Genomic DNA, 22,105 nt, shown 5'->3' with positions numbered 1-22,105 from the left:
AATTGGCAATACAGCAGCCCCGATAAGGAACACCAAAACACCTCTTTGACACCTTTGCTAATGCAGAACTGCTATTTACTGAACATCTGTCCCCAGTGAAACACACTGTGGTTTCATCACAGCGTTTACACAAACTAATGATTTCTTGTGAGGAATGCATTCAGCACAGCAGTTTCCACAGAAGAGAAACAAAAAGACAAAGAATACAAGTGTACTTTTGATGAACTCAACTTGATCAAGAGTAAATGATCTTGTACAGAAAAAGCGACATCAAAGGCAACCAAGAACCCCTTGGAGCAGAGACGGGTTACCATGTTTTATAGATCAGGCCTCCTGCAGACACAGCCTAAAGCTAAGATGAGGTAATACCTTCTACAGTTTAATCAGGTGAATCAGGTTCACACCCTACCTGAACTTTTGATTAGATGCTGACAGACTAACACCTGTTAAAACAGATGTGTGGATCTGAGATTTTTTTGTTGGCTCTAGTGGTGAATGATAATAGCAAGAGATACCTTGACAGGACTGAAGGTAGAGGCACTAGGCAGGGTAGTAGCACAGCTTTCTTGGTTCAACCCTGAGAGTGACTGAATGCAGAAAGAAAGAGAATGCAGTAGCAGAGTTAGTGAGTGGCTGACAGGTCATGCACAAAGGTGGAATGCAGCAAAATTAAAAATGAAGAGGTGATCACGATCACATTCTCAGAAACACTCAACAAGCAACACATCAATACTTGCTGAACTACAGTTAAAACCTTCCTACTCTCCTGAACTTTCTGACTAATAAGCTTGGGAGGTGCAGTGCTTCTTTTACACATAATACAGTGACATTAAAAACAGAATTAAGAACAGTAAGTGAGGCAAAAGCTTCTTTAGTTAACACCTATGCCATCGGAAAAAAAGAAACTTTACCCTACAACAGTCCATTCTAGGCCACCATTAGAAATAAATAGCTTTCTTTTTAATGCTTTGAGGATGTTATACATGTCTGAAAAATCAGAGAAACCCATACACAAGAAGCTCAGTAACACACACTTTGTATCTGCCACAAACACTAACAACTGGTCCTTGTGATTAGACACAAAGTAAACGAGATTCTGTGGCTGCAATCTCACTCTCAGGGAAGATGCCAGTGTCAGGATTTACAGCGTTGCCACAAATAAAGTGCAGTCACATTTCAATAATGACCAATATCAAAACCAGCCAAATAAACAACTTTTCCTGTTTATAGAACAGGGGCTGCAGTTGTGCCCATCTGTCACTGACAGGTGGATCTAGAAGGCCAAATCCTGTGTCTGACTGAAAGCACCATCAACACTTTAACATTTGAGGACTGAATGGCTCACTATACTTTCTGAAACAGCATTCAAATAGCAAAGTGACAGTTCAGCAGTTCAGCACAGGAAAGAACATCAAATGACACCTAGAAAATACAGGCAGTGAAAGTCACATTTGGGAGTTAGTTTTTAAAACCTTTGCAACTATTCTGCCACTTCAGAACAGCACAGCCAGAAGAACTAGAAGGGAAGATTTATGCTCAGGGCAAAACTTAAACACAAACATCTTTAGACTCTGTGCAGACTTACAGCTGATCCTCAAAACTGCCTCTTTCCCCAGAGCAGGGCAAAGCCAAAATGGTGGGGTTTTTTTATTTTTAAGAGTTCCAAATATCACTTGACTTAGACAACACATTAGCTAGGAAATGAGAAAAATAAAATAAACCAGAACTAGGTGGGCTCTAACATCAATGTATCTGCTTATTCCTGTATGAAAAGAGCAGGGCAAGCTTGACACAGACGAACAAGAAGTGGTCACAATGCACGTACTCAGCAGTGGGCAGAGGGAAGGGGGACACGGCACAGCACAGGGAGGGACAACCACAACACCAGCACACTGCATGCTCTTCACCTGTTTGCGAGTGCCTGGCCTCCTTTTAATGGTATTGGTGTTATTGTCAATCTCAAACACAAAGAGAGGCTCAAAGCCATTCTGTCAGGGACAGTAAGGAAAGAAAGAGAGGGAAGAAAGGAAGAAGTGAGGCAAAGAATGACTGTGAGAAAAGGCAGCCACAATACTAAAGGAGCCAGGATGCTGCAATTCAGACTTACACCACCCTCTGCACATGCTGCACACAGCCTTTAGGTCTAGCACTGAAGTCACAAAAATTTCCCTGTGCCAGAAACAACTGCAGATACAGGGAGCGCCAAAGGAGAGCCCAACCAGAACTCTGCATGAACCAAATAAGGATATTTTAAGAGAATTCGGTTATTAAACATTTGAATACACAAATGAATGCCAACGGTCTGAGAGAAAACTCCAGGGTAAAAGTCTGTGTAAGTCAAGGCCTGCTTACTTTACCCATACCATTATTATTTGTAACACTCTGGTGCTTAACTTAAACCTAGCCTTAACTTGAAATGTTTCAGAGATCCTATGTGCTAACAGTAACATGACAGCCTCAGGCCACATTTGAGACCACAAGAAGAAAACAACACAAGGAAGGGAGCACAAGGCAGGAATGAAACAAAAGTTTTGAGAGGAAGAGGTCACAGCAGCTGCCTGATGCTTCTGAAGTACCTTGTGGGCTTTGCAACAGAGAAACTGAGCAGCAGTTAGAGACAATGTTTTGGGGTTTTTTTCCCCTCTGATAGTACTAACCTTGTAAGGGACAGTATGGGAGAAAAGAGAAGATGATATTTGGAGAAAAATGAGATTTAAAAGCAAGGAAGGCTGATATCATTAGCCAAGTCTGAAAGTGGGATACCAGCTCTACAAGTAACCTCAGTTGTAGTGAATGGAACTATCCTTGTGAGAACAGCAAGAGGTTATGACTAACATAAAACTTTTATTTTCTCAGAGAGGCCAGTGATTACATTTCTTCAACAACATTTTAGTCTGGTTATCACAGGTCAACCCAAAGAAATCCACCACCATGTGCAATTAAGTTCTACAGCCACACTCCACTTCTAATCACAGGTATGCAAGAGGAACAACAACTAAACAGAACCATTAACATTCACAGAAGGTACAGGCAATCATTCTGGGACTTCAAACCAACTGTCCTGACGTTGTTTATAAACAGAAGGAAATGGTCAGAGTAACCTGTGCAACATGAATACATTTTAATTAGTGATTAAAGACAACAATAAGATGACCAAAAGAAACACTAAAGATTTTAAAAAGGAGATTCACAACTTAAATTTTTTGTTAAAGCAGCAACAATGCCAGAGGAGCAAAGTAGTAAAATAAAAGCTCACTTGCTTTCTAACTCCATATTAGATTTAGTACTTATAAAAGCTTTTCCTTATGTCCTCAGAAATTAGACCTAGCTAAATTTCAAACCCAGAAGGATAGGGAAAATGTCAAATTCAGTGCAATAGAACATAAAAAGGTAAAAGCAATTTAAACTCTTGGAATTTTTTTCAAAGCAAACTGATGACCATTTCCTTGATGTTGAACAAGTTTTTACCCACACTATATAAAATACATTCGTGGAAACAAAAAATGGTACAAATTCATGAGCTAGTATGGGTGTAATGTTCCAGTTACAGTAATTGCTACAAACAGCTACCCTGGCATATGTGACCATTAGGCACAGTGTGGATTTCTGCTACAGAACAGAGCTGTGGATCAAAACCCCCAGCATTTCATATTCTATTATAATTCAGTGCTGCTGAAAAGAGCAAAGAACCAAAAGAAAAATGAACAGAGAAATTATTGCTTTCAATCCTTCCCTGCCAGCCTGGTCACTCTTTTTGTGAAGTGAAAGGATGTAACTTGGTTAGACAAAAAGGAAACAAACAGCAATGGAAGCTAGTTTCAAAATAGTTTCTGAGAATTCTGTATCTTAATTTACAACAGAAGTCATGTGATCACACAATCAAAGAGAAATGAGGTTCTTACAGGTATCTTTAAAATATATTCCAAAGACGAATTCACTGACAACAGAGAATCATCTCTTAACCCAAACCACTGCAGTTCTCCTGTTTTTTATTATCTAAATATGAAAACACATTTTAATATGCTCACTGATAGTGATTTCTCTAAACAGGCACATAATTATTAAATTTCTCTCTAACATTTTAAGCCTTCTTTCTCACCCACAAAGTGCTAGTCTTATGAAAGCAGGAAACCCAGAAAGTCTGAATAAAGACACAGTAAATATCTTGACCAACACGTTCAGGAGAGAGACATTCTAACCAAGGGTGCTGCCTAAAGAAAATCTAGGCAGATAATGGAAGCACATAAATCAAGAAAATAAATTCTAGGCATGCAGTCATGCAACAGCAGGCAGATCAGGTATATTTTAAATTTTCTAGACATGGATTACGACATTAATTGTATTTTTTAGTTATGCTACATTGCTAAGATGCCACAAAGGAAGCAATAGCATAAAACATGAATTATGTGCATACATGTTTTTATTTTGGTAAGTGTTCAAAATAGATGGTTTTTAAGACACTTGCACTAATAAACAATAAAACTATATGAGGACTATTTCATGATTTATAGCATTCATAAGTAGAACACTTTTTTCCTGTGCCAAGTATTTCTCACCCCCATGTGCAGGACACAGACAAGTTAAAGTAGAAGGCTGTACTAAGCACTAAAATCGCTTACTTGACACTGAAGAGCACATCAATTAGGAAGCAAGCTGAATGGAGAAAAAAATCAAACCATAACAACTAGAGGTGAATTTTTCATTTTAGAAACTGTTCTTTACTATCAGTAATTTTCTTCTGCTCTCAAACAAAATATAAGCTTTAATTACTTTAAAGAAAAATGTAATTGTCTTATTAGCAAATGGCTGACAGCAAAAGTGTCAATATATTCACAACATCATAGTTCACAGCTAAGCTACTTTTCAAAGGAGATGGTCATGTTTTATGCTATTCAGATTAGCTCTAAAACAGTTGCTCTAATCTGAGACAATCATAACATGTTGTCATTTCTGTGCTCTAGAATCTGCCACAGAAAAAGGCCATTACGTGCAGGATCTTACCACTAACAAGGCACTATCATCAGTATGCTGAGACCTTCTGGATGGAAAGGGACACTGGGAGGTGGGAGAGATGGAGCAATGTCAAAAACACACACAATGTCAAACACATGGTATGTGAACAGACAGACATTTTGGAACATGTACTGCTTGCTTATAGCACTAAGAGGCTCTTTAAAACAATCCATGAATTATCTGTAACTCTGTAGGAATACACAGCCATGTGACCCAGGAATTACAGTGCAGTCATATTACTTAAGGAATCAATTATTCTGCTTTCTGTGTTGTGTCAAGCAAATACAAAAAACTATGTATTCACAGTGCTTACTCTGGTAGAACAAAGGACCTTTTAAAAGAATACATTAAGAACAGAAAAACATTAGGGAGAAAAAGGAGTAAAAACTATTTAAATTACCCCACATTTTGGTAATTTTCTGACAAAAAGAGTTGGAAAATGCTGCTAAAGAACTATCATATTTGTTATGATATTAAAAGTTTTGATCTAATTAACATTACCAAGTGAATTATCTTTCTCTGGACAAAAGTGGGGATGGCAAGCAGTGGAAGAGCTGTCACTATGCAGGAATCTGATGCAGAGAGTGAACAGATGTCATTGGCTCAACTCTGTATATTTTTGAAGACTGAGCCTTGTATGATTAGTGTTCCTGGTTTTGATTATAAAAACTATATTATTATCAAACGATAGCAGAAAAACTTAAAAAATTTATTACTTTTTCTGATGGCCCTCAAAATTCTAAAGCTTAATATTTCTGGGACAACTGGTGATCTAATAATGGGAAACTGGGAGAAAACTGATCAGTGAAGGATGACTACAACTCTAACTTGACTGAATACTCCTGTTAGAATATAAACTGTACTGCTCATAAGGAGCAGGTTAAAATGGAATATGAAATGTATTTTCTGCAGAGAACACAGAAAACGTACAAGAAACAATAAAACAAAACACTTGGACAGGCAATCTACATGAACAGAAGGAAATACTAGACTGATCCCATAAGCAGAAAACCCCAACCCAAGGCTTAATAACATGTGAAAACTATGCTATAACCCAGTTTTGAAGTGTTTTCCACAATGAGGAAAATAACTCTGATGGAGAGCTAAGAATTTAAGTGCTGACATCCCCACTAATGCTCTTGTTAGACTCTTACCTCACTATCCATTGGACTTTGTTTCTGAGGACTTAAGGAGGCTTTTTGCTACACAGAAAAAAAAAGAAATTTAAAATAATGTCACAGAGAAACAAAAGCTCACAACAAACCAGCATAACTTAAAAGTGTTTTAAATCAAAAGCCTTGGTTTTTAATAAAACATGCATTGGGGAAATTGCAAACTTCCCTGAGCTGAAACTTTCCTGATATTAGTAAAAAAATCAGCCTCTATTCCATATTCAAACAAAAAAAAAAATTCAAATTATGCATATGAAAGATGCATAATAAACCCAAAATACAACCCAAGGGAGGAATTTAACTACTGAGAATAAAGTGGTCATGAATAACAAAGGCAACAGAAGAAAAATACCCAAAACCCAAACTCAAACCAAAAACCCCAGGAGACTCATCAATAAACAACATGCATCCTATAAGCTTAATCTTTAACTAAAAGACTGAGCTGAATCTTTAATAAGCACCTTTCCTACAAAATAGTGCCAGGGGCCTGAGAATAGTTGGTGCTAACAGAAAGTCTAGTTTCAGGCAGCTAAGACCCTTTTTCTAAACTAACTGTATACAACAAATATATGCAATAAACCATTATTTGCTTCTCTGCAGACCACCCTAAGCCCAAAATATTAACTGTAACATTTCTTAAATTTGTGATGGTGAGATTCAGGTAAGTGACCAGAGCAGCAAACAGTAAAACAAATTTAAATCAACCATCACATAAATAAACTGGCATGTTAAGCAGAAGACTTCATATTGAGTGCAGAGACAGAGAAGACACAGTGCTCAGAGTGAGTGCGTGATGCACTGTAAGTCTGCACCCATGCTTTACACAAAAGTAACTTATTTTATTACCACAAAATAGCAAAATAGATCAGACAGCATTATATTTTTGTGTGTATGATGATTATTTCCTCCCAGCTACATTTGTCCTCAAAATGAAACTGCCTCTACGCCTTCTCAGATAAAGACCTCTTCTTTCTTAAACCAATCCCGTCATATCTATGCAAATGAAAACTGAGAGAATAAGGTGAACTATGCAAAATCAGAATTCTTTGCAACAGTTGTATTTTGGGTAAATCTTCCATCTGCCTCCCCAGTGCTAGCTTTGCCTGTGTTAAGCTACAGCACCAACAGTTAATGGATTTAAATGCTATTTGTCCAAACTCTTTATAAAGTGCCAGGAGCACAACATACAAGCAATAATTACCTTGGCAATTAGTTATAATTAAAGGATTTAGAAAAGATAAAGTATGAAGTAGGTACAAAAAGGAGACACCTTAACAAAGTCAAGGACAGCTTCTCTCTGAATCTGCTTTGTTCTCATCCTCTCCTCCTCGTACTGAAGGGCTGCCAGCTGGGCCTCCCGACGGGTGCGCTCGATGTGCCGGCGGTGCAGCTCAGAATCTGTGTTAGGCACCTGGAATCAAACAGGGCATCAGGCCATGAAGTCAGAGCTGCAGATGGGTTATGGAGAAACAGCCCATCTCTTATGGAGAACATCAGTTTGGTTTTGCATCAAACTCATTCAAAGGAATTAGAATTCTATGTGTTACCTGGGTCTGGTGACTTGATAGAGAGAGAAAATAAGGTGAATCGGGCAGGGGTCTGACAAATGCAAAAACAGAGAGTAAGTAGACTTTTAATCTTAAATCTAAAAACTTTGCGTACATGAATTGTCAGTGATACACAAGTATTTCATCAAATCATAAGAGTAACTGTCTACTAATAGCTGTGATGATGATTTAACTCACTGTGAATGACAGATTTTGTGCAGTTACTTCTATTTCTTCTCCCGAATTGTAATAAATTTTTTTTACAGCACAAGATGTACCAATGGGATTGTGTATTTGGCATACTACATTGAGATACCCAGTACTTTACACCCATTCTCTAAGAGGAACCAAACCAGGAATTTTTCAGATGATCCTCATTTAGAGGAACAACTGGCTACTATGGTTATTTGAGGGAGGAGAAAATAATAAAATGAATCAGCAGAAACTATCAACTTCCTTTTCCCTACCTCTCTGTCCTGTCCACATAACTCCTTAGTACTTGGTGATGCTCTCTGTCCTGCATCAAATTTAGAGTTTCAGGTCTTCGTAATTCATCTGTGTCCCTGCAGGTAAAACACCAGGTGGAAGGGGATTTGGCCACTGATACATATAGACTACCGTCAGATTAATTCTACTCTAGATCACAACTGTTTTTGTGAGAGAAATGCCCAAACAATTAGCTTCAGATAATTACAAAAGTGAAATTTGGACTAAAGAAATCGCATTGGGATACCAAGTTAGATCACAACTACTGCAGTTTGCAATTAAACATAACTTGCTTAATTAACAATGATTTCAAAATACATGAAGATGGACTCTCTCTTTTAAGACAATATTCTGGTTATTGTAGGCCTTATTCTGCTCTGGGAAGAGCAGAATTATTTTTAAACGTCAGGAACCTTTGATATTTTCAGCACAAACCTGCTCAGCTCACCAATCAGGTGACTGCCACTGACACAAGCCCTCAAAGTCACAAGGTAAACAAGAACCCATCTGGCTCTTATCCATCATATCAACAATAAGGGAGAAATTTTGCAGTCAGTTCTTTGCTAGGAGGCAGCTGTTAGCACTGAAACAATTCCCAAGGTCCACAGTCTACAGCATGTACCCTGACATGTTGCTGCCTAGAAACTAAGTTGATGGAAATCAAGGAGCTTACTCTTGACAGCCTAAACTCTGCGACCTTCGCTCCCGGGGCAGCCATGGAACACAGACACACTTAACCATGCATTTCCAAAAATGTCAGTCCAGCTGGCTGTGTGCACACTTAGGGCCTTTTCCTCACGAAGATGAGATGTGGGAGACCCATATGTTACAGGTCTTTTCTGTTACTTAAATTAGCACCGAAGCACATGACAAATCCATTACTTAGAGCTGTTTTAACAGACAGGACTGGGTTCAGCTCAGTGCCAGGGAGTGTGTTTAGAGCAGAGTACACACAGCTTTGTTGCATCAGGAATGCACCACAGTCTGTCCAGAGGCACAAACCGTATTTATTTAATTGAATCAACTAATATAAGTACTCTTGAGATGAAGTCTGTGTTACATCCAACTTTCAGAGTTTTAATGGCTCCAGCATGCCTCAGAAAAAAAAGAAGAGGCTGCCTGCCAAGGCATTTGTGCAGAATTATTGTGGAAGCACTTTACAGCTTGTGGTTGCCACAAAATAAAATACTTGACTAATACAAGCTTGAAATACAAAAAAATTACTCATTGTCATATGGCTGTTTTTACACAACTTTGAAGGCAATAACAACATGACCTGGTTTTACTGCCTTAATAATTTCACTCTGCTGCAGCATAGTAAGCTACAACTCATTTAGATCGTTGATGAACTACTTCCGCATGAAGATCTGCTGCTGTCCTTAAGTTAAATTTTGAAATCACTGGATACCTTACTGAACTACAACTTCCTTTATCATTAACATCTGTCTATGTAAACAGCAGCTCTCCCCAGATAACCAGCCTTCTCCTAGTCCCTTCAGATTTACCATGGAAACCAGTGTTTGTAAAGTCTAATTATTTCCATGTCGACCACAAATGTTCAAATAGAAAAATAAATAAACAAACAAGCAAAAAATCAGTTTTGCAAACCAAGAGCACTCACTTTTTTTTGGGGAGAACATGGCAGAACTGCTGTATCACTTGATACCTGACTTGTGGACAGGATAAGGAATGCTGACACATGCTGTAGTAGTTACCCTCCCTTGTATCAGTACAGCTACTGTATCTGCACATTTTCTGCACATTTCAGAATGCCTATGAAAAGGTTGCCAAAACTCTGGAAAAATTTATACACTAATCTTGATTTCATTTTCTCTTTCAATACCATTTCAGAATCCATTAAAAACTGGTTTCTACTGACAGCATAAGTAATGACATATTTAGGACTAGCAGTTGTCTTTTCCACCACTCCCCTGCCCCCCCCAAACATTCCAAGTACAACTGGGCTGGTTTTCTGTGGAGTCCCTGCAAATTCACTTTCACTCCACAGAATACTGAAATGCTTCAACGGTATAACAAAGGTTCTATCAATTTTCATTTGCAAGAATTTGCTTATTTTTTATCTTTTATTTGCTTATCTTCTTTTCTTTTACTAGACATCCAAAATTTTTTCAGAAACTTAACCACCCCTCATTGATACTCTCTGTCCAATTCTGACCTTTATTTTACAGATGACCATTCTCTCCAATAAGCCAAGTAATCACTAAAGATCACAGGCATACTTCATCAAAATAAGCAACTTGTTTTCAGCATTGATTCCCATTCTATCCTTTCCGCTGATGTAAGCTCATGATTATGGCCCAGAAAGGTACTTTTCAACATAAATGAATCTCCCACAATACTAAAACCAGCAGGAATCAACCATGAATGTGTCCTCATGGCACATAAGATACTCCATAGTATCTCTATCCTTCCTGCAGTACCTTTATCCCCTTTGTCCTCTATGTAATAACAGCTTAAACCAACTATTTAATCAAAGTACAAATTAAATCACAAAAAGAAGATATTAAATCAGTTTAAAACTATGCACTTGAATTAGGCAGATTTATTTAACCAACTGATTTAAAGTTGAACATTGGCATAGAACAGTTATGCCTTTTGCTCACAGCCATTATTAGAATTCCAATTCCTAATCTGGAGCAATAATTTATCAATGAAGTACCATACACACTTCTGGTGAAGCAACAGAAAACAATGCCATTTTCTAAACACGTTTAGTAAACACGTGCTCTGCATTCATCATGAAATTCTGGATAAAATTATTATTACCACAGTAATTCTTACCTGTTTTGATGTAAATGTCGTCTTGTATCCTCTGTTCTCTGAAACTCTCTGATGGATACAGGCTTTGCTGGCGAGCTCTACGCAAAAAACCACAAAAGACTAAGCTAGCAATTTATTCCGAAAACTGTACATTAATGCCAAACAATCTCTTTGCAGAGCTACATCTGTAACTACTGGTATTGAAAACACCTGACAAAGAAACACAACACAAGTCAAGGATGTTCATTTCCAACCAAGCAAGCTCACTCTTATTTTTTCTCCAATTTAAATAAATAAGTTTCCTGCTGATAACTTTGGGAGTTTAAAACCTCCAGTATTAAGAATCATGCAGGGAAGTTCATGTTGGTATAAAATTTGTATTGAAATGAAAATACATTCTTTGGAGTTTAACTCTACAAGTGTACAGCAGTGCAGACTGGGTTCTCAGAAATACAGAATAAAGGAGCTGACAGTCTTTTATGATGTTCTAAAGACAGGTCCCAGAGGGACCAAGAAAGCAAAACATGGGATTAATGAGAACACTTTAGGTTTAATGTGAACAATGAAATAATTCATCCTTTTGGGAACAGACATATTGCCTTTGGTGTTATTTAAAAACTTCCACTGACACCCATTAATGTAGGAAAATAGAAACTTTTCAAGATTATCTTGCCAGTTTTCACTCATGCCTGCATGCATGCTGCTATACTGCAGTCAGCCTCTCTAAGTAGTATTTTGGACTGTCTTTTTAGAGAAACTACTGCTTCAGCTCAAAGTAGTTTAATTTTTATGACTAGACAGACCCCAAGGAACAGCTGTTGTGATGCTGAACAATGCCTTTTCCCTATCTACAGCAAGGAGTCCTTGGATTGCATTGCCTACAGTTGCCTTTTCTGAGTTTTGCTCTTGTGTCTGTGCTTCAGCTTCTGTGATTTGTTATTGAATTTACGAGATTTGCAAATGAATGCATCTCTCATACTTGTGTGACTGATTTTAAACATAGTAATATAAAGCTGACAAAATAGGGACCAGGCTCCTACATAAAAGCTAAAGATCCACTTTTTTTTTTCCTTCAAATAGCAAATATCTTTCTGCTTCAAAACACACAAAACTTTGAAAGGACTCATCTGAATCACAACACAACAGTTACTGTTTAAGCAGAGCAGCCACAAAGATTTTTTCAGACAAGTTATTCATGTAGTCTGTACAGTGAGCCACTGAACTGTGTAACTGTGTACATAGGTACTAATTAAGACTGACAGAACACAGAATGAAACATTATGTGGCCGAAAATCTGTTTCTATAGGTTCAGTTTCTGAGGACTCTCTCTAGTAGTTTAACATCCAAATGACTTAAGAGGGAAGAGTTTTCACTAGGGCCCTGCTGGGGTGGGTGAATTTAATGATTTCAAGTGAAAGCACCACCTCATTGGAGATTCGCCGCTGGTCAATGTATGCCATGAACTGGGAGCTGAGGCTGTCTGAGTCCAGGCACTTGGGCTGCCTCACCTCTTCCTCCTCCTCCTCCGTGGCACAGCTGTCAATGTAGTCGATCTGATCAAGATCATGTTCCACTTGACAAACATACACAGAGAAAACATCCACAATTAGATAACCCACAGGAGAGGAAAAAACCCAAGAATGCAGCAATGTCAGGAACTAAGACCCTACTTTTTCTTCCATCTGGGAAAGCTCAGCCTGAAAGCTCTTGGATTTTGCCAGGCCCACTAACATTAAATAAACAAATTTTGAAATAATGATAAAATTTATGACTTTCAAAAAGCAACAAGAAACATGTATCAAGCATGTAGTTTTATACTGCTGGCTGCAGATATTTTGCAATGACTAAAAAAGTAAATACTGTGGGGTTTTTTTCAAAACCAAAAAATATTTATCAAAATCTTTCAGCTAATACCAATACTTGTACTATGATTGTGTACATTTTTGAATAATTTCTCTTGGTTTTCTGTCAGAAAAATTAGAATGGATATGACAGATCCTTCTACTAGTATTACTACTACAACAAAAAAAAGAGCAGCATGTCTAAATTATCTGGATGCAAAGACAATAAATATAAGAAGTGTATGTGAAAATAATGAACAACACTACAGAAAGCAACAAAACCCCTCTAAAACAATGTAACGACACCTGCAATTTTATTTAAAAAGAGGAATGAAAAAAGAAATTGGGAACCACTGAAATGAGAGCAAGAAACAGCACAGTTTGTCTGGTATTGATTTTCCTTTGTGGGGGAGATATTATGTAGGGCAATTTTTTCACTTGTCACTGCTTTTCCACATTCTGCCCAGGGATTCTAAGAGTCATGACATTGAGCAAACCCCCTCTGGTGAAAAATACTGCTCTGGGGATGGAGGGGAAAGTTTAAGTTCCCTTTCAGAGCACTACAGCTTTCTTTTTTTCTTGAAACTCTCCCCAAACTTGCTCCAGACTCTTGCAGACATTCTTTTTTACTCCCCCGCCCCTTTCCTGCTTGTCTAAAACAGACTTCTCTTTGCCTCACACACAATCTAGCAACTGTTACTGCCAAAGCCACCCCCTCTGCTACCACAACCATCCAAAACTACATTCCTATATACTTTGGCTTTATTAAATCACCATCTCAGTTTCGAATCTAAAAAAAACCCCAACAAACCAAAACTCCCCTGCTTTCCAGCCTTGCTTACTAAATAATGATGATGGTGATGATAGCAACAATAATACAGAAAAGAGTGAAAGATATTAGTATCTGTGTTAGGAACACAAAACTGCAAAGCATCTGGATCTCTGACAGCCACATGCCATGGTTTGTGCCCCTCTCAGATACACCTACTCATGAACTGATTGTGCTCCAGCTTAAAAGTCTGTAAGGCATTTTGAAATCCCTGGTGTACAAAACCCAAAGAACGAAATAAAGTTAAGTCTTGGAGGCACAGCTGGCAGCACTACCTGTTATTAAGGCTGCCCAGAGCTCCCCATGACACCATGTCTTCAACTCTTCTAACTGCCAGAATTTAACTGTGTGAACTGAATTTTTTCCCCATTAATGTGTGAAAGAGCGTGAGTCAACTAGAACACTTCAGCTATTTCTAGAAGATGGCAAAAAACCCAGAAAGTTGCAGCACAGAAGAATAAGACCAAGAAAAGAAGATGCCAAAAGATAAAGATGGGGAAGAAGAGGGAAGAGAGAAGAAAAAGTGGGAGTTGGGCACAGAGGATTAGATGTAGCTGGGAAGAGTGACACTTAAGAGAAGATGTACTGTAGCCACCAGAGAAAATGAAAAACAGGGAGCAGCTGAGGAAGAAGAAAAGTCAATCGAAGTATATGCAGATGAGATCTAATAATAAGAAGTGCAGAAAAATGGAGAAGAAGGAATGATTGAAAAAACAAACCTGAAAGACTGTTAAAATTAAGCCATATAGACAAAAGGAGACACTGGTAGCAGCAGATAATTTGGAAGTTAAAATGAAGGAGAACTGTGGAGATCAAGAAACATAGAAAGCACAATCAACTCTTGAACAATTACGAAGGGGATCCTGTTAAGACTGCAGGACACCAACTGAGAAAGTGCAACAAAAAAGCACTGCCACTCACAAACACCAGCCCCTTCTAGATGGCTTTAAAGTTTGGATTAAAATCCAAGACTGGAATGAGACATTTGTACTACTTGGAAATATGAAATTCCCTGACAAAATTGCTCATCTCGTTCTGACAGCAGTCGGCACAGAGCACTGACAATTTACTACTGCAGTAAATTTTCCCCAAAAGCTCAAACAGCAAAACTCCATGCACTGAAATTCAGTATTCCAAAATACCAAAATTTGAAGCAGTTGGAGACTTTAACATAGCACATATGCAAAAACTGACAAAGTTTTCAAGAAAATCCCAACTCTGCTGCTATTTGATTTTGCCTTTAACATCCTTAAAACAACAGTATTTTTACAGTTTCCACAACATTGCTTTTGTGTAATTCTACCTGGACCTTTCTGTTTTTTTCCTCTTTAAACAATCAATATCTATAGGAAACATTCTGGAACTTTAATAATGATGACAATACACACTATTAGCCAAAGGTCACTACTTACCTCCACCATTAGTTACCACTGCACTCCCTCTGTTTTCTTGGTACTGACTTTCTCTTCTCAATCTCTGCTCTTTGGTGATCTCTGCCACACGTAACGGGAGATCTGAGAACTCATCTGTTGGCTTTGGAACACAAACAGCAAAGTCAGGAAACATTCTTCTTCAGAAACATAATTTTGTAAGCTACTACCTCTTGGTTTGTACTTCAATTGTCCTGTTTTACAACCACAAAACACTAATTTAAAGCAAATTAAGAGCTTTCTTTAGAAACCAGCTTGCCTACAGTTTTGTTTGCTGTATCTGCACATGCCTGAAGACATCCCAGGATGGAAAATCCTAGCACCTTCTCTAAAACCAAGCTAGAAGTGCAAGCAGATATATGGAGGATAGCTCACTGAGACACTTTAGGTCTTGGCTACTTTATAGTTGTCCCAAGAGGAAAAGGGAACTTCTTCCTGGGAATAATAATTGACAATCTTTTTGCTAAGAGATCCTATTTTCCTGCTTCTAAATAGCAAACAGATTTTAACATTTCAAACAAGCTGCAAAGGAAGAAGACAAAATTTCCAGCTGATTTCTGAAGCTGAATTTTCATGTTCAGATTTATTTTATTGAAACAACTTTTCATGAATAATTACAGTTGACTCAGCATTGTAATATGAAACTGTTACCAGGTTTTTAAAATGAGGAACCCCATTTTTCTCATTTTTTTATGCTCCAGTAAATTAATTTCTCATGCACCATTTTATACATTTCTGTTAGTATTTCCAACTTGGGTCTGTCCCATATAAAGTTGAGCTTGTTTTTTCTCCAATAAAACAACAAGTAATATTGGCTCAAGGCAACCTGCACACCAGCATATCCATGTTACCTATGGAATGTGCTTCCAAATGCATACATTTAGTTCTCTTTCCTATACAATTCTGCACTCAACAAAAATAAAGCTGCAACACTTACTTCATTCCCTGACCATCTCTTGTCTCCACTGTCCACACTATTGAAGCCAGAATCGAGTGCTCCATATGGACGACTGGAATAGAGTTCCTCGTGGCTGTCAAACACACAGTTTATGTGATATAAACACCACCAAAAGCTTATCAGCTATTACAGAACAAAATCAGCATAAGCTACCAAGCACACTTGCAGTGTGCTCACAAGCTCAGCATGTCTGAAAACCTCACACTGCATTTGCTACAATAGAGCAGGAGGCATGTGCTTACAACTCACCACCCTTGTCAGTCAGCTGTCACCTGCCACTGCCGGGACTTTTCAGACCTAAGCTGATTCAAAGTACAGGTCCACTCTTCAAACATTCCCCAAAGAGAAATTATGACAATGCAAACTACAAAATGGTCTCATATTTCTCTGTTTAACAAGTCAAACTTCCATTTCCAACTACTCATATGTTTTGGTTGAAAAACACTGTCCAACAAACTATTATATAAATAAGCACAAATACGTACAAAATCACTAAAAATACAGAATATACTACTTCTACTCAAAAGTATGCAGCATGTATTACATAAATATCTTCTTTGTCGTAATTACGCACAAAACTGCAGTAAGCTGGACAGTATTTCAAAAGCATCATAATATAATAACTGTAGAAGTACAGTTTTCATTTACAGAGCTTTGTCAATGACATGTCTAGACAAAGGCATTAGACATGTGCCCAGTGTCATAATACATATAACCAAACAGTTCTTTAAATTTCTGGGCTTAGAAACTATGTAATTCAGCAGTATAGACACCACAGATGTCAACTCTGGCAACTGTTGCAGATAGCTACACTGAAAGAGACAATGGGACTTGTCTGATCCACTGCAGATGGCATTTCACAATGGTTCAACTGTCCTACTGGCACTCGATGCCCCAGGGAGAACTGCAGCAGTAATTACTACATAATGCACAAGGAAGAATGAATTTCAGGAAGCTAATTGCTTCACCCCATCGTAACTAAATTGCAGGTCATTTTCTCACTGGTATTGCTCTCAAGTTGCTGCTCCCTCTGCAATTCCACTTTCAGGAAATACTTATTTTCAAATTTATTATTATCATTATTATTATTCCATATGTGTGTGTATGACTTCGTAGAAGACTGACAGGCTAGAATCAAGGCCTATTTTAGTTTTCATATAGACATGAAATAGCAAAGAAGTACCAGGAGGGATGAGGCTACAGATGAGAAACATTAAGCTATGCATCTGTTTCTATGCAGATATAGACTAAAAGACAAGCTCTTGCATCTGCATGGAGTTTTGATTAACTCAGAGGAGTTCCACTTTTATGGCCTTGTATTTGAACAGAAAGATCATCTGCAAAAATAAACCACCAGAAGGAAAAAAAGCAAAAGAAAAAACAACTCCCTTCATTTGATTGGGAAGAAAAAAGAATGACCATGAAATCACCCAATGTAGTTAAAGCGCTACCAACCTGAATCACTGACAATAGAACCATAATTATACTAACAGTTCATAGAACTTACATACTGAATTTAAAACATGGATCAAAGAAAAATCCATCTGCAGTATAATTCCATTTTAAATAAATCAGTGTTTTCAGCATCTCCTGAGCACCCTGCTGTAAACCAAACAATTATTGCAAACTGAGCTCAAAAATAAGGAAGTGTTTTGATACAAATTTTCTTTAGCCTCCCTTTTCAACTGAAGAATTTGAAAAGCTATACATCTAACACTAAAGCTAGCTGGAAGCTCAAAAATACATAATCACTATGCCCAGGACTTGTCCTTTTTAACAAGAAAGCTGTTTTCTGTATTCCCAACTCTCACAACTAAATCCAGCTATCCAATGCTACACACTTTACACATTTATAATCATATAGCAGCCATCAGCTGAGACTTAAGATTTTTATTCCTCCCTGACCAACAAGCCACAAGGAACAACATTTAGGCATTTGGACAGATCAGAGCATTTCGGGGCAACTACAGCATATAGGAAGTTGTGTAAGACTTGAAATAAAAGGATGAGAAGCCAAATGCCTGCTAAGACCAACAATGAAAGACAATACTTGCCACAATTTCAAAGTCACACTAAAACCTGTATCTTTACCTCCTGTAAGAAAGAACAGTTGCCCAAGTCCCAGAATATTCACTACACTGGTTCACCCATGAATACTTGGTATTTTAAACCTTCTAGCTCCAGACTATGCCAATCTGCCTCAGTGCCAAAAACTGCTACACAGCTTCGACAGTTCTGTGTCCTCTCAAACCCATTCCCTCCAGCACCAACCTGAGCTGCTCTCAGCTTCACTGTTGCAGCAAATGAGAGACTGGCTTTTTGCAGCTGAACAAAACTTGCTGCAAGATAAATTTCACATAGCTTATGTTTAGAAAAGGATTGAAACATACAGGGTTTCACTCTGGTAAAACAGTTTGATATAATTTGACAAGGCTAAAACCAAGAATTAGCTGTGCTAGAACCTCCAACCCACACTTCCTGCCATAATGTTTCAGTGTATCTTGTTTTATTAGCAGCAACAACAGCCTTGCTATTAAAAATGTTTGATCAAGAGTGAATAGACAGCATGACACAAACTTCTTTAAAGAGTCTCTACCACTCAGACTCTCAACCTGCACATTATTACACCAAGCTGATCAGATAAACCAGCAACAAAGTCCAGGTGGACTGACTGATACCCTTATTTCTATTGGTCACATTTGAAGATAACAAAAACAAAGCTCTTGTGCCTTGCCTAGAAATATTAACTGCATCACAGCTGAAGGATTTTATTTCTTTCATCCCAAATTACATAAAAGTATAGTAACCGGGAATTCTCTCTTTCACTACAATTTTCTTCTAATATGTACTCTGCTCCATGGACAGTTCTTCCATAGGTACCTGAAGATGAAAGTAATCACCTGCAACACTAAATGCAGCACAGTAACAACAAGTAATTCTATCACCAACTCTTACCTCCTTCTGGGTACAGAAATACAGCTAAAGGAAAGTCAGTTGAAGATCATTTCATACTGCTGAGTCTGGTAAAAATTCTAGAGAAAGTACCCTCAACTAGTTCTGCCCTTATTTTTACATTTACAATTCCAAGCTATGATTAAAATACATTAATTGTTCTCAATTCACAAAAGCAATTTATGAACATTTCCAGAGCAATATACAGCTACAGACAGCAATAAATCAGTGAGCACACAGCCCACCTGATTTTGAATTTTTCTTAAACAAATTATGTTAGAGCTCAACAGATCATGACATTTTCTCACTTAGAGCCTTTTCCTTCCAGTAAAAGGACAGTATCCTCAGTATTATGCAGAAACCACCTGCAACAGCTTGTACTGGAAATTGATTAACACTCATCATGCTCATATGTTGACCTCATCTAGAACAGTAATTTATGACATTCAGGGCCGAAGAGGAATCACTGTCAGTCCTTCATGCAAATTCTTCTTCATAAATCTGACTCATGATGATTTATTGTGAAGCCTCCTGATTTGTGTTTTATTGCTGCTAAGGCAGCAGTACATCCTTCAGCAACTTACTCCTCCACACCTTATTACTACCTTCCAAGATGACTGAAGTAATTTTTATATATATTCAGTTTCATACTTCACTGACTCCCTTTCTTCTGTATCACATGACAGAAATAAATCATAACTCCTGCTTTTTGCTAGACATCTTAATTTAACAGCTGATATGGCTGACTGTTCCAATATTTGTGTTACAATGCCAAGCAGCAGTGCCAAGTGAAAGCTTGCCAAAAATAACAGTTTACTAACGGGGTAGAGATCAGCATTTACACCTGCCGTTTGAGCACAGCAGTTCTAAAATTCTGTACAAAAGGTTAAAAATCACAGCAGGGATATGATTCAGTAAGTCTGTGGAAAATATTAAGATCTCGTAAATTGAACATACATGCTAACAACACAAGAGCATACCTCCTGTATTGGTTGTTATTACTCTCTTTTTACTGCACGTCAGCTCTGACCCTGCCTCTCACATGAGACTGCCCAGGTCATCTCCTGAACCACTTCTCCTGCCTTAGACACCAGTACCTTGCTAGAATGCACCATGAAATACCATAAACAATATTTTTCAAAGCCACCTCAAATGCACTTGCCAAAGAACAATCTTGATCTGTTTTTTTAATAAATTCAAGGTGGACTGACAAAATTTTCCCGAATACCATTAAAACTAGGAACATGGGTTGTGCAAAACTTACCATGATACAAATCCCATGGGTCTCCTATCATAATCAGGCAAGTCTGGAGCTATCTTGCATGCTTCTATATTCAGGTATTTAAATATATGAATTTTCCCTTTTATACATATCTTTAAAAAAAAAAAAAAAATCAAGTAAACATAATTTGACAATACATTTTCGAAGTACACTACAGACATTCAAGATGCAGTTGAGAATAATAATAAATGAGCACATTTACATCAACCAATGTATCTTTTATTCTAATCTCACTGCATTTTAGAGTAACAGCTATAGTGGAGCATCATGGGATGCCTGTGATAGACAAATGGAAGCTGTCCTCCAAGTACATCTGGTCTGCAGGCAACTCTGTCAGCTGGATGCTGAAATTTCATCACGCAAACAAGACATGAGTATTTACAAGTACTAGAATTTATACCCTTGGCATCAGAACAGATGCATCCCACCCATGCCCAGATCTGAATGGCAGTGGCAGACTGCCAAAGCCAGCTCAAATTTATAGTCAATAAAGCCAGTAACAGCTGTCTCTGCTTCCACAAGGAAAGCAAAACCCTACTGAAACTACAAGTTTCAGCAAATGCTCCTCTTGACTCTGGTGCAGCAGCACACAGTAGAACCTGTACTACTCAGGGGCTCGTACACCCACACTGAAAATCAAATTAGTCACTAACAATATTGCGCTTTCTAGCTCAAAGGCCAATTTGAGTACTGTGCTGCAAAGTGGACCAGCAAACTGCAGCACTGAGGCCTCAGTCAAAATTTTGACATTTGAGTGGCAGAAACTGAGTCTTTCCTAACAGAGCTTCCTCTCTCCTATACTGAAAGCACAAATGTTCAAGCTAACATTAGTGGAATTCTTTGTAATATCCCTCAGCAGAGACTATTAATACAGTAAAGAGAAGAAAAGGGATTTTTCAAGCTGTGCTTTATATTTAACACTTTTAGGCAATAGAATTTATTTAAAGTTCTCTTGTTCTTAAATAACAAAGATATAATATAATCCTTCGGTTTATAACTTAGTTCTGCCATTGTTAGCTGAACTAGTTATCTGATTTTGTAGCTGCAGTTTACCTGTGCAGGGGGGGACTGGAGAGGGTTGTTTTCTAACATGATGGTCTGAAGATGTCTGAGGTTTCTATAACAAACTGGTATTGTTGTTATTTTATTGCAGGAGAAATCTAATCGAATCAAAGGCAACTCAGCAAGCTCTGGAGATAGAAAACAAACATACAATTCAGAAGATTAAAAGTGTGTAAGAAAAAGCAAGAGTATAAAAATATGTGTTTCACAAAACAATTAAGCTGTTTCCAGCTCTCAGGGAAAGGAAAAGAGATTGAAAATAACGAAGTGTTTGAAGTTTCTGCTGTTATAACTCACAGCCATTTTTCTCACCTTCAGGCAAACGCACCAAATTATTTCTTCTGACATTCAGGTCTCGCAAGGATTCCAAATTGCCAATCTGTGGAGGTATTGTCTGTAATTCATTACAGCTCACATCCTACAAAGCAAGAGCAAGGAATGAGTTACCACTGTCTGCTAAGTCTCTGCTAACTAAAATATGCAGCTCTATTTAGGGACTGAAAGAAAAAGACAGCTATTTATATAACACCTCAGATCCTTATATTCATCCAATCTCACTGCTGATATGAAGCATTGTTCTCATTTTAAACACAAGGGGAAATAAAAGCTTTAAAAGATTAAGCATTTGGATGGAGAAATTTATTTCAAGTTACTCCATAGTATTTCCGACAGCACAACTTGCTACGTAAAAGCTTTTTGCCAGAAACAAACATAGCAAGAGCTGTAATTCTACCAGGCCATCCTTTCTAGAA

General features: G+C 37.9%; 1 protein-coding gene across 15 annotated transcripts in view; it reads right to left on the bottom strand.

The window, feature by feature from the left end:
- The window catches only part of LRCH3 (leucine rich repeats and calponin homology domain containing 3), a 62,774-nt gene that overhangs the window by 14,340 nt on the left and 26,329 nt on the right, over positions 1–22,105 (bottom strand). For 4 of the 15 annotated variants that reach the window (XM_048315040.1, XM_048315038.1, XM_048315044.1 and 1 more), the window contains exons 4-17: positions 21,666–21,771; positions 21,345–21,481; positions 20,274–20,383; positions 16,037–16,130; positions 15,082–15,202; positions 12,424–12,572; positions 11,021–11,097; positions 8,200–8,295; positions 7,733–7,784; positions 7,456–7,596; positions 6,168–6,215; positions 5,002–5,055; positions 1,908–1,988; positions 516–587 (exon numbers count right to left, since the gene is read on the bottom strand). In XM_048315040.1, the coding sequence (XP_048170997.1) occupies positions 516–587; positions 1,908–1,988; positions 5,002–5,055; positions 6,168–6,215; positions 7,456–7,596; positions 7,733–7,784; positions 8,200–8,295; positions 11,021–11,097; positions 12,424–12,572; positions 15,082–15,202; positions 16,037–16,130; positions 20,274–20,383; positions 21,345–21,481; positions 21,666–21,771 (1,338 nt within the window). The remainder of the gene's footprint in view (positions 1–515; positions 588–1,907; positions 1,989–5,001; positions 5,056–6,167; positions 6,216–7,455; positions 7,597–7,732; positions 7,785–8,199; positions 8,296–11,020; positions 11,098–12,423; positions 12,573–15,081; positions 15,203–16,036; positions 16,131–20,273; positions 20,384–21,344; positions 21,482–21,665; positions 21,772–22,105) is intronic. The other 11 variants (XM_048315045.1, XM_048315049.1, XM_048315050.1 and 8 more) reach the window with 6 other exon arrangements.

The sequence above is a fragment of the Corvus hawaiiensis genome, chromosome 10 (assembly GCF_020740725.1).
Source record: "Corvus hawaiiensis isolate bCorHaw1 chromosome 10, bCorHaw1.pri.cur, whole genome shotgun sequence".
NCBI classification, from domain to species: Eukaryota; Metazoa; Chordata; class Aves; order Passeriformes; family Corvidae; genus Corvus; species Corvus hawaiiensis.
Note: the sequence above shows the minus strand (reverse complement) of the source record. Positions and strands in the feature narration are given on the sequence as shown.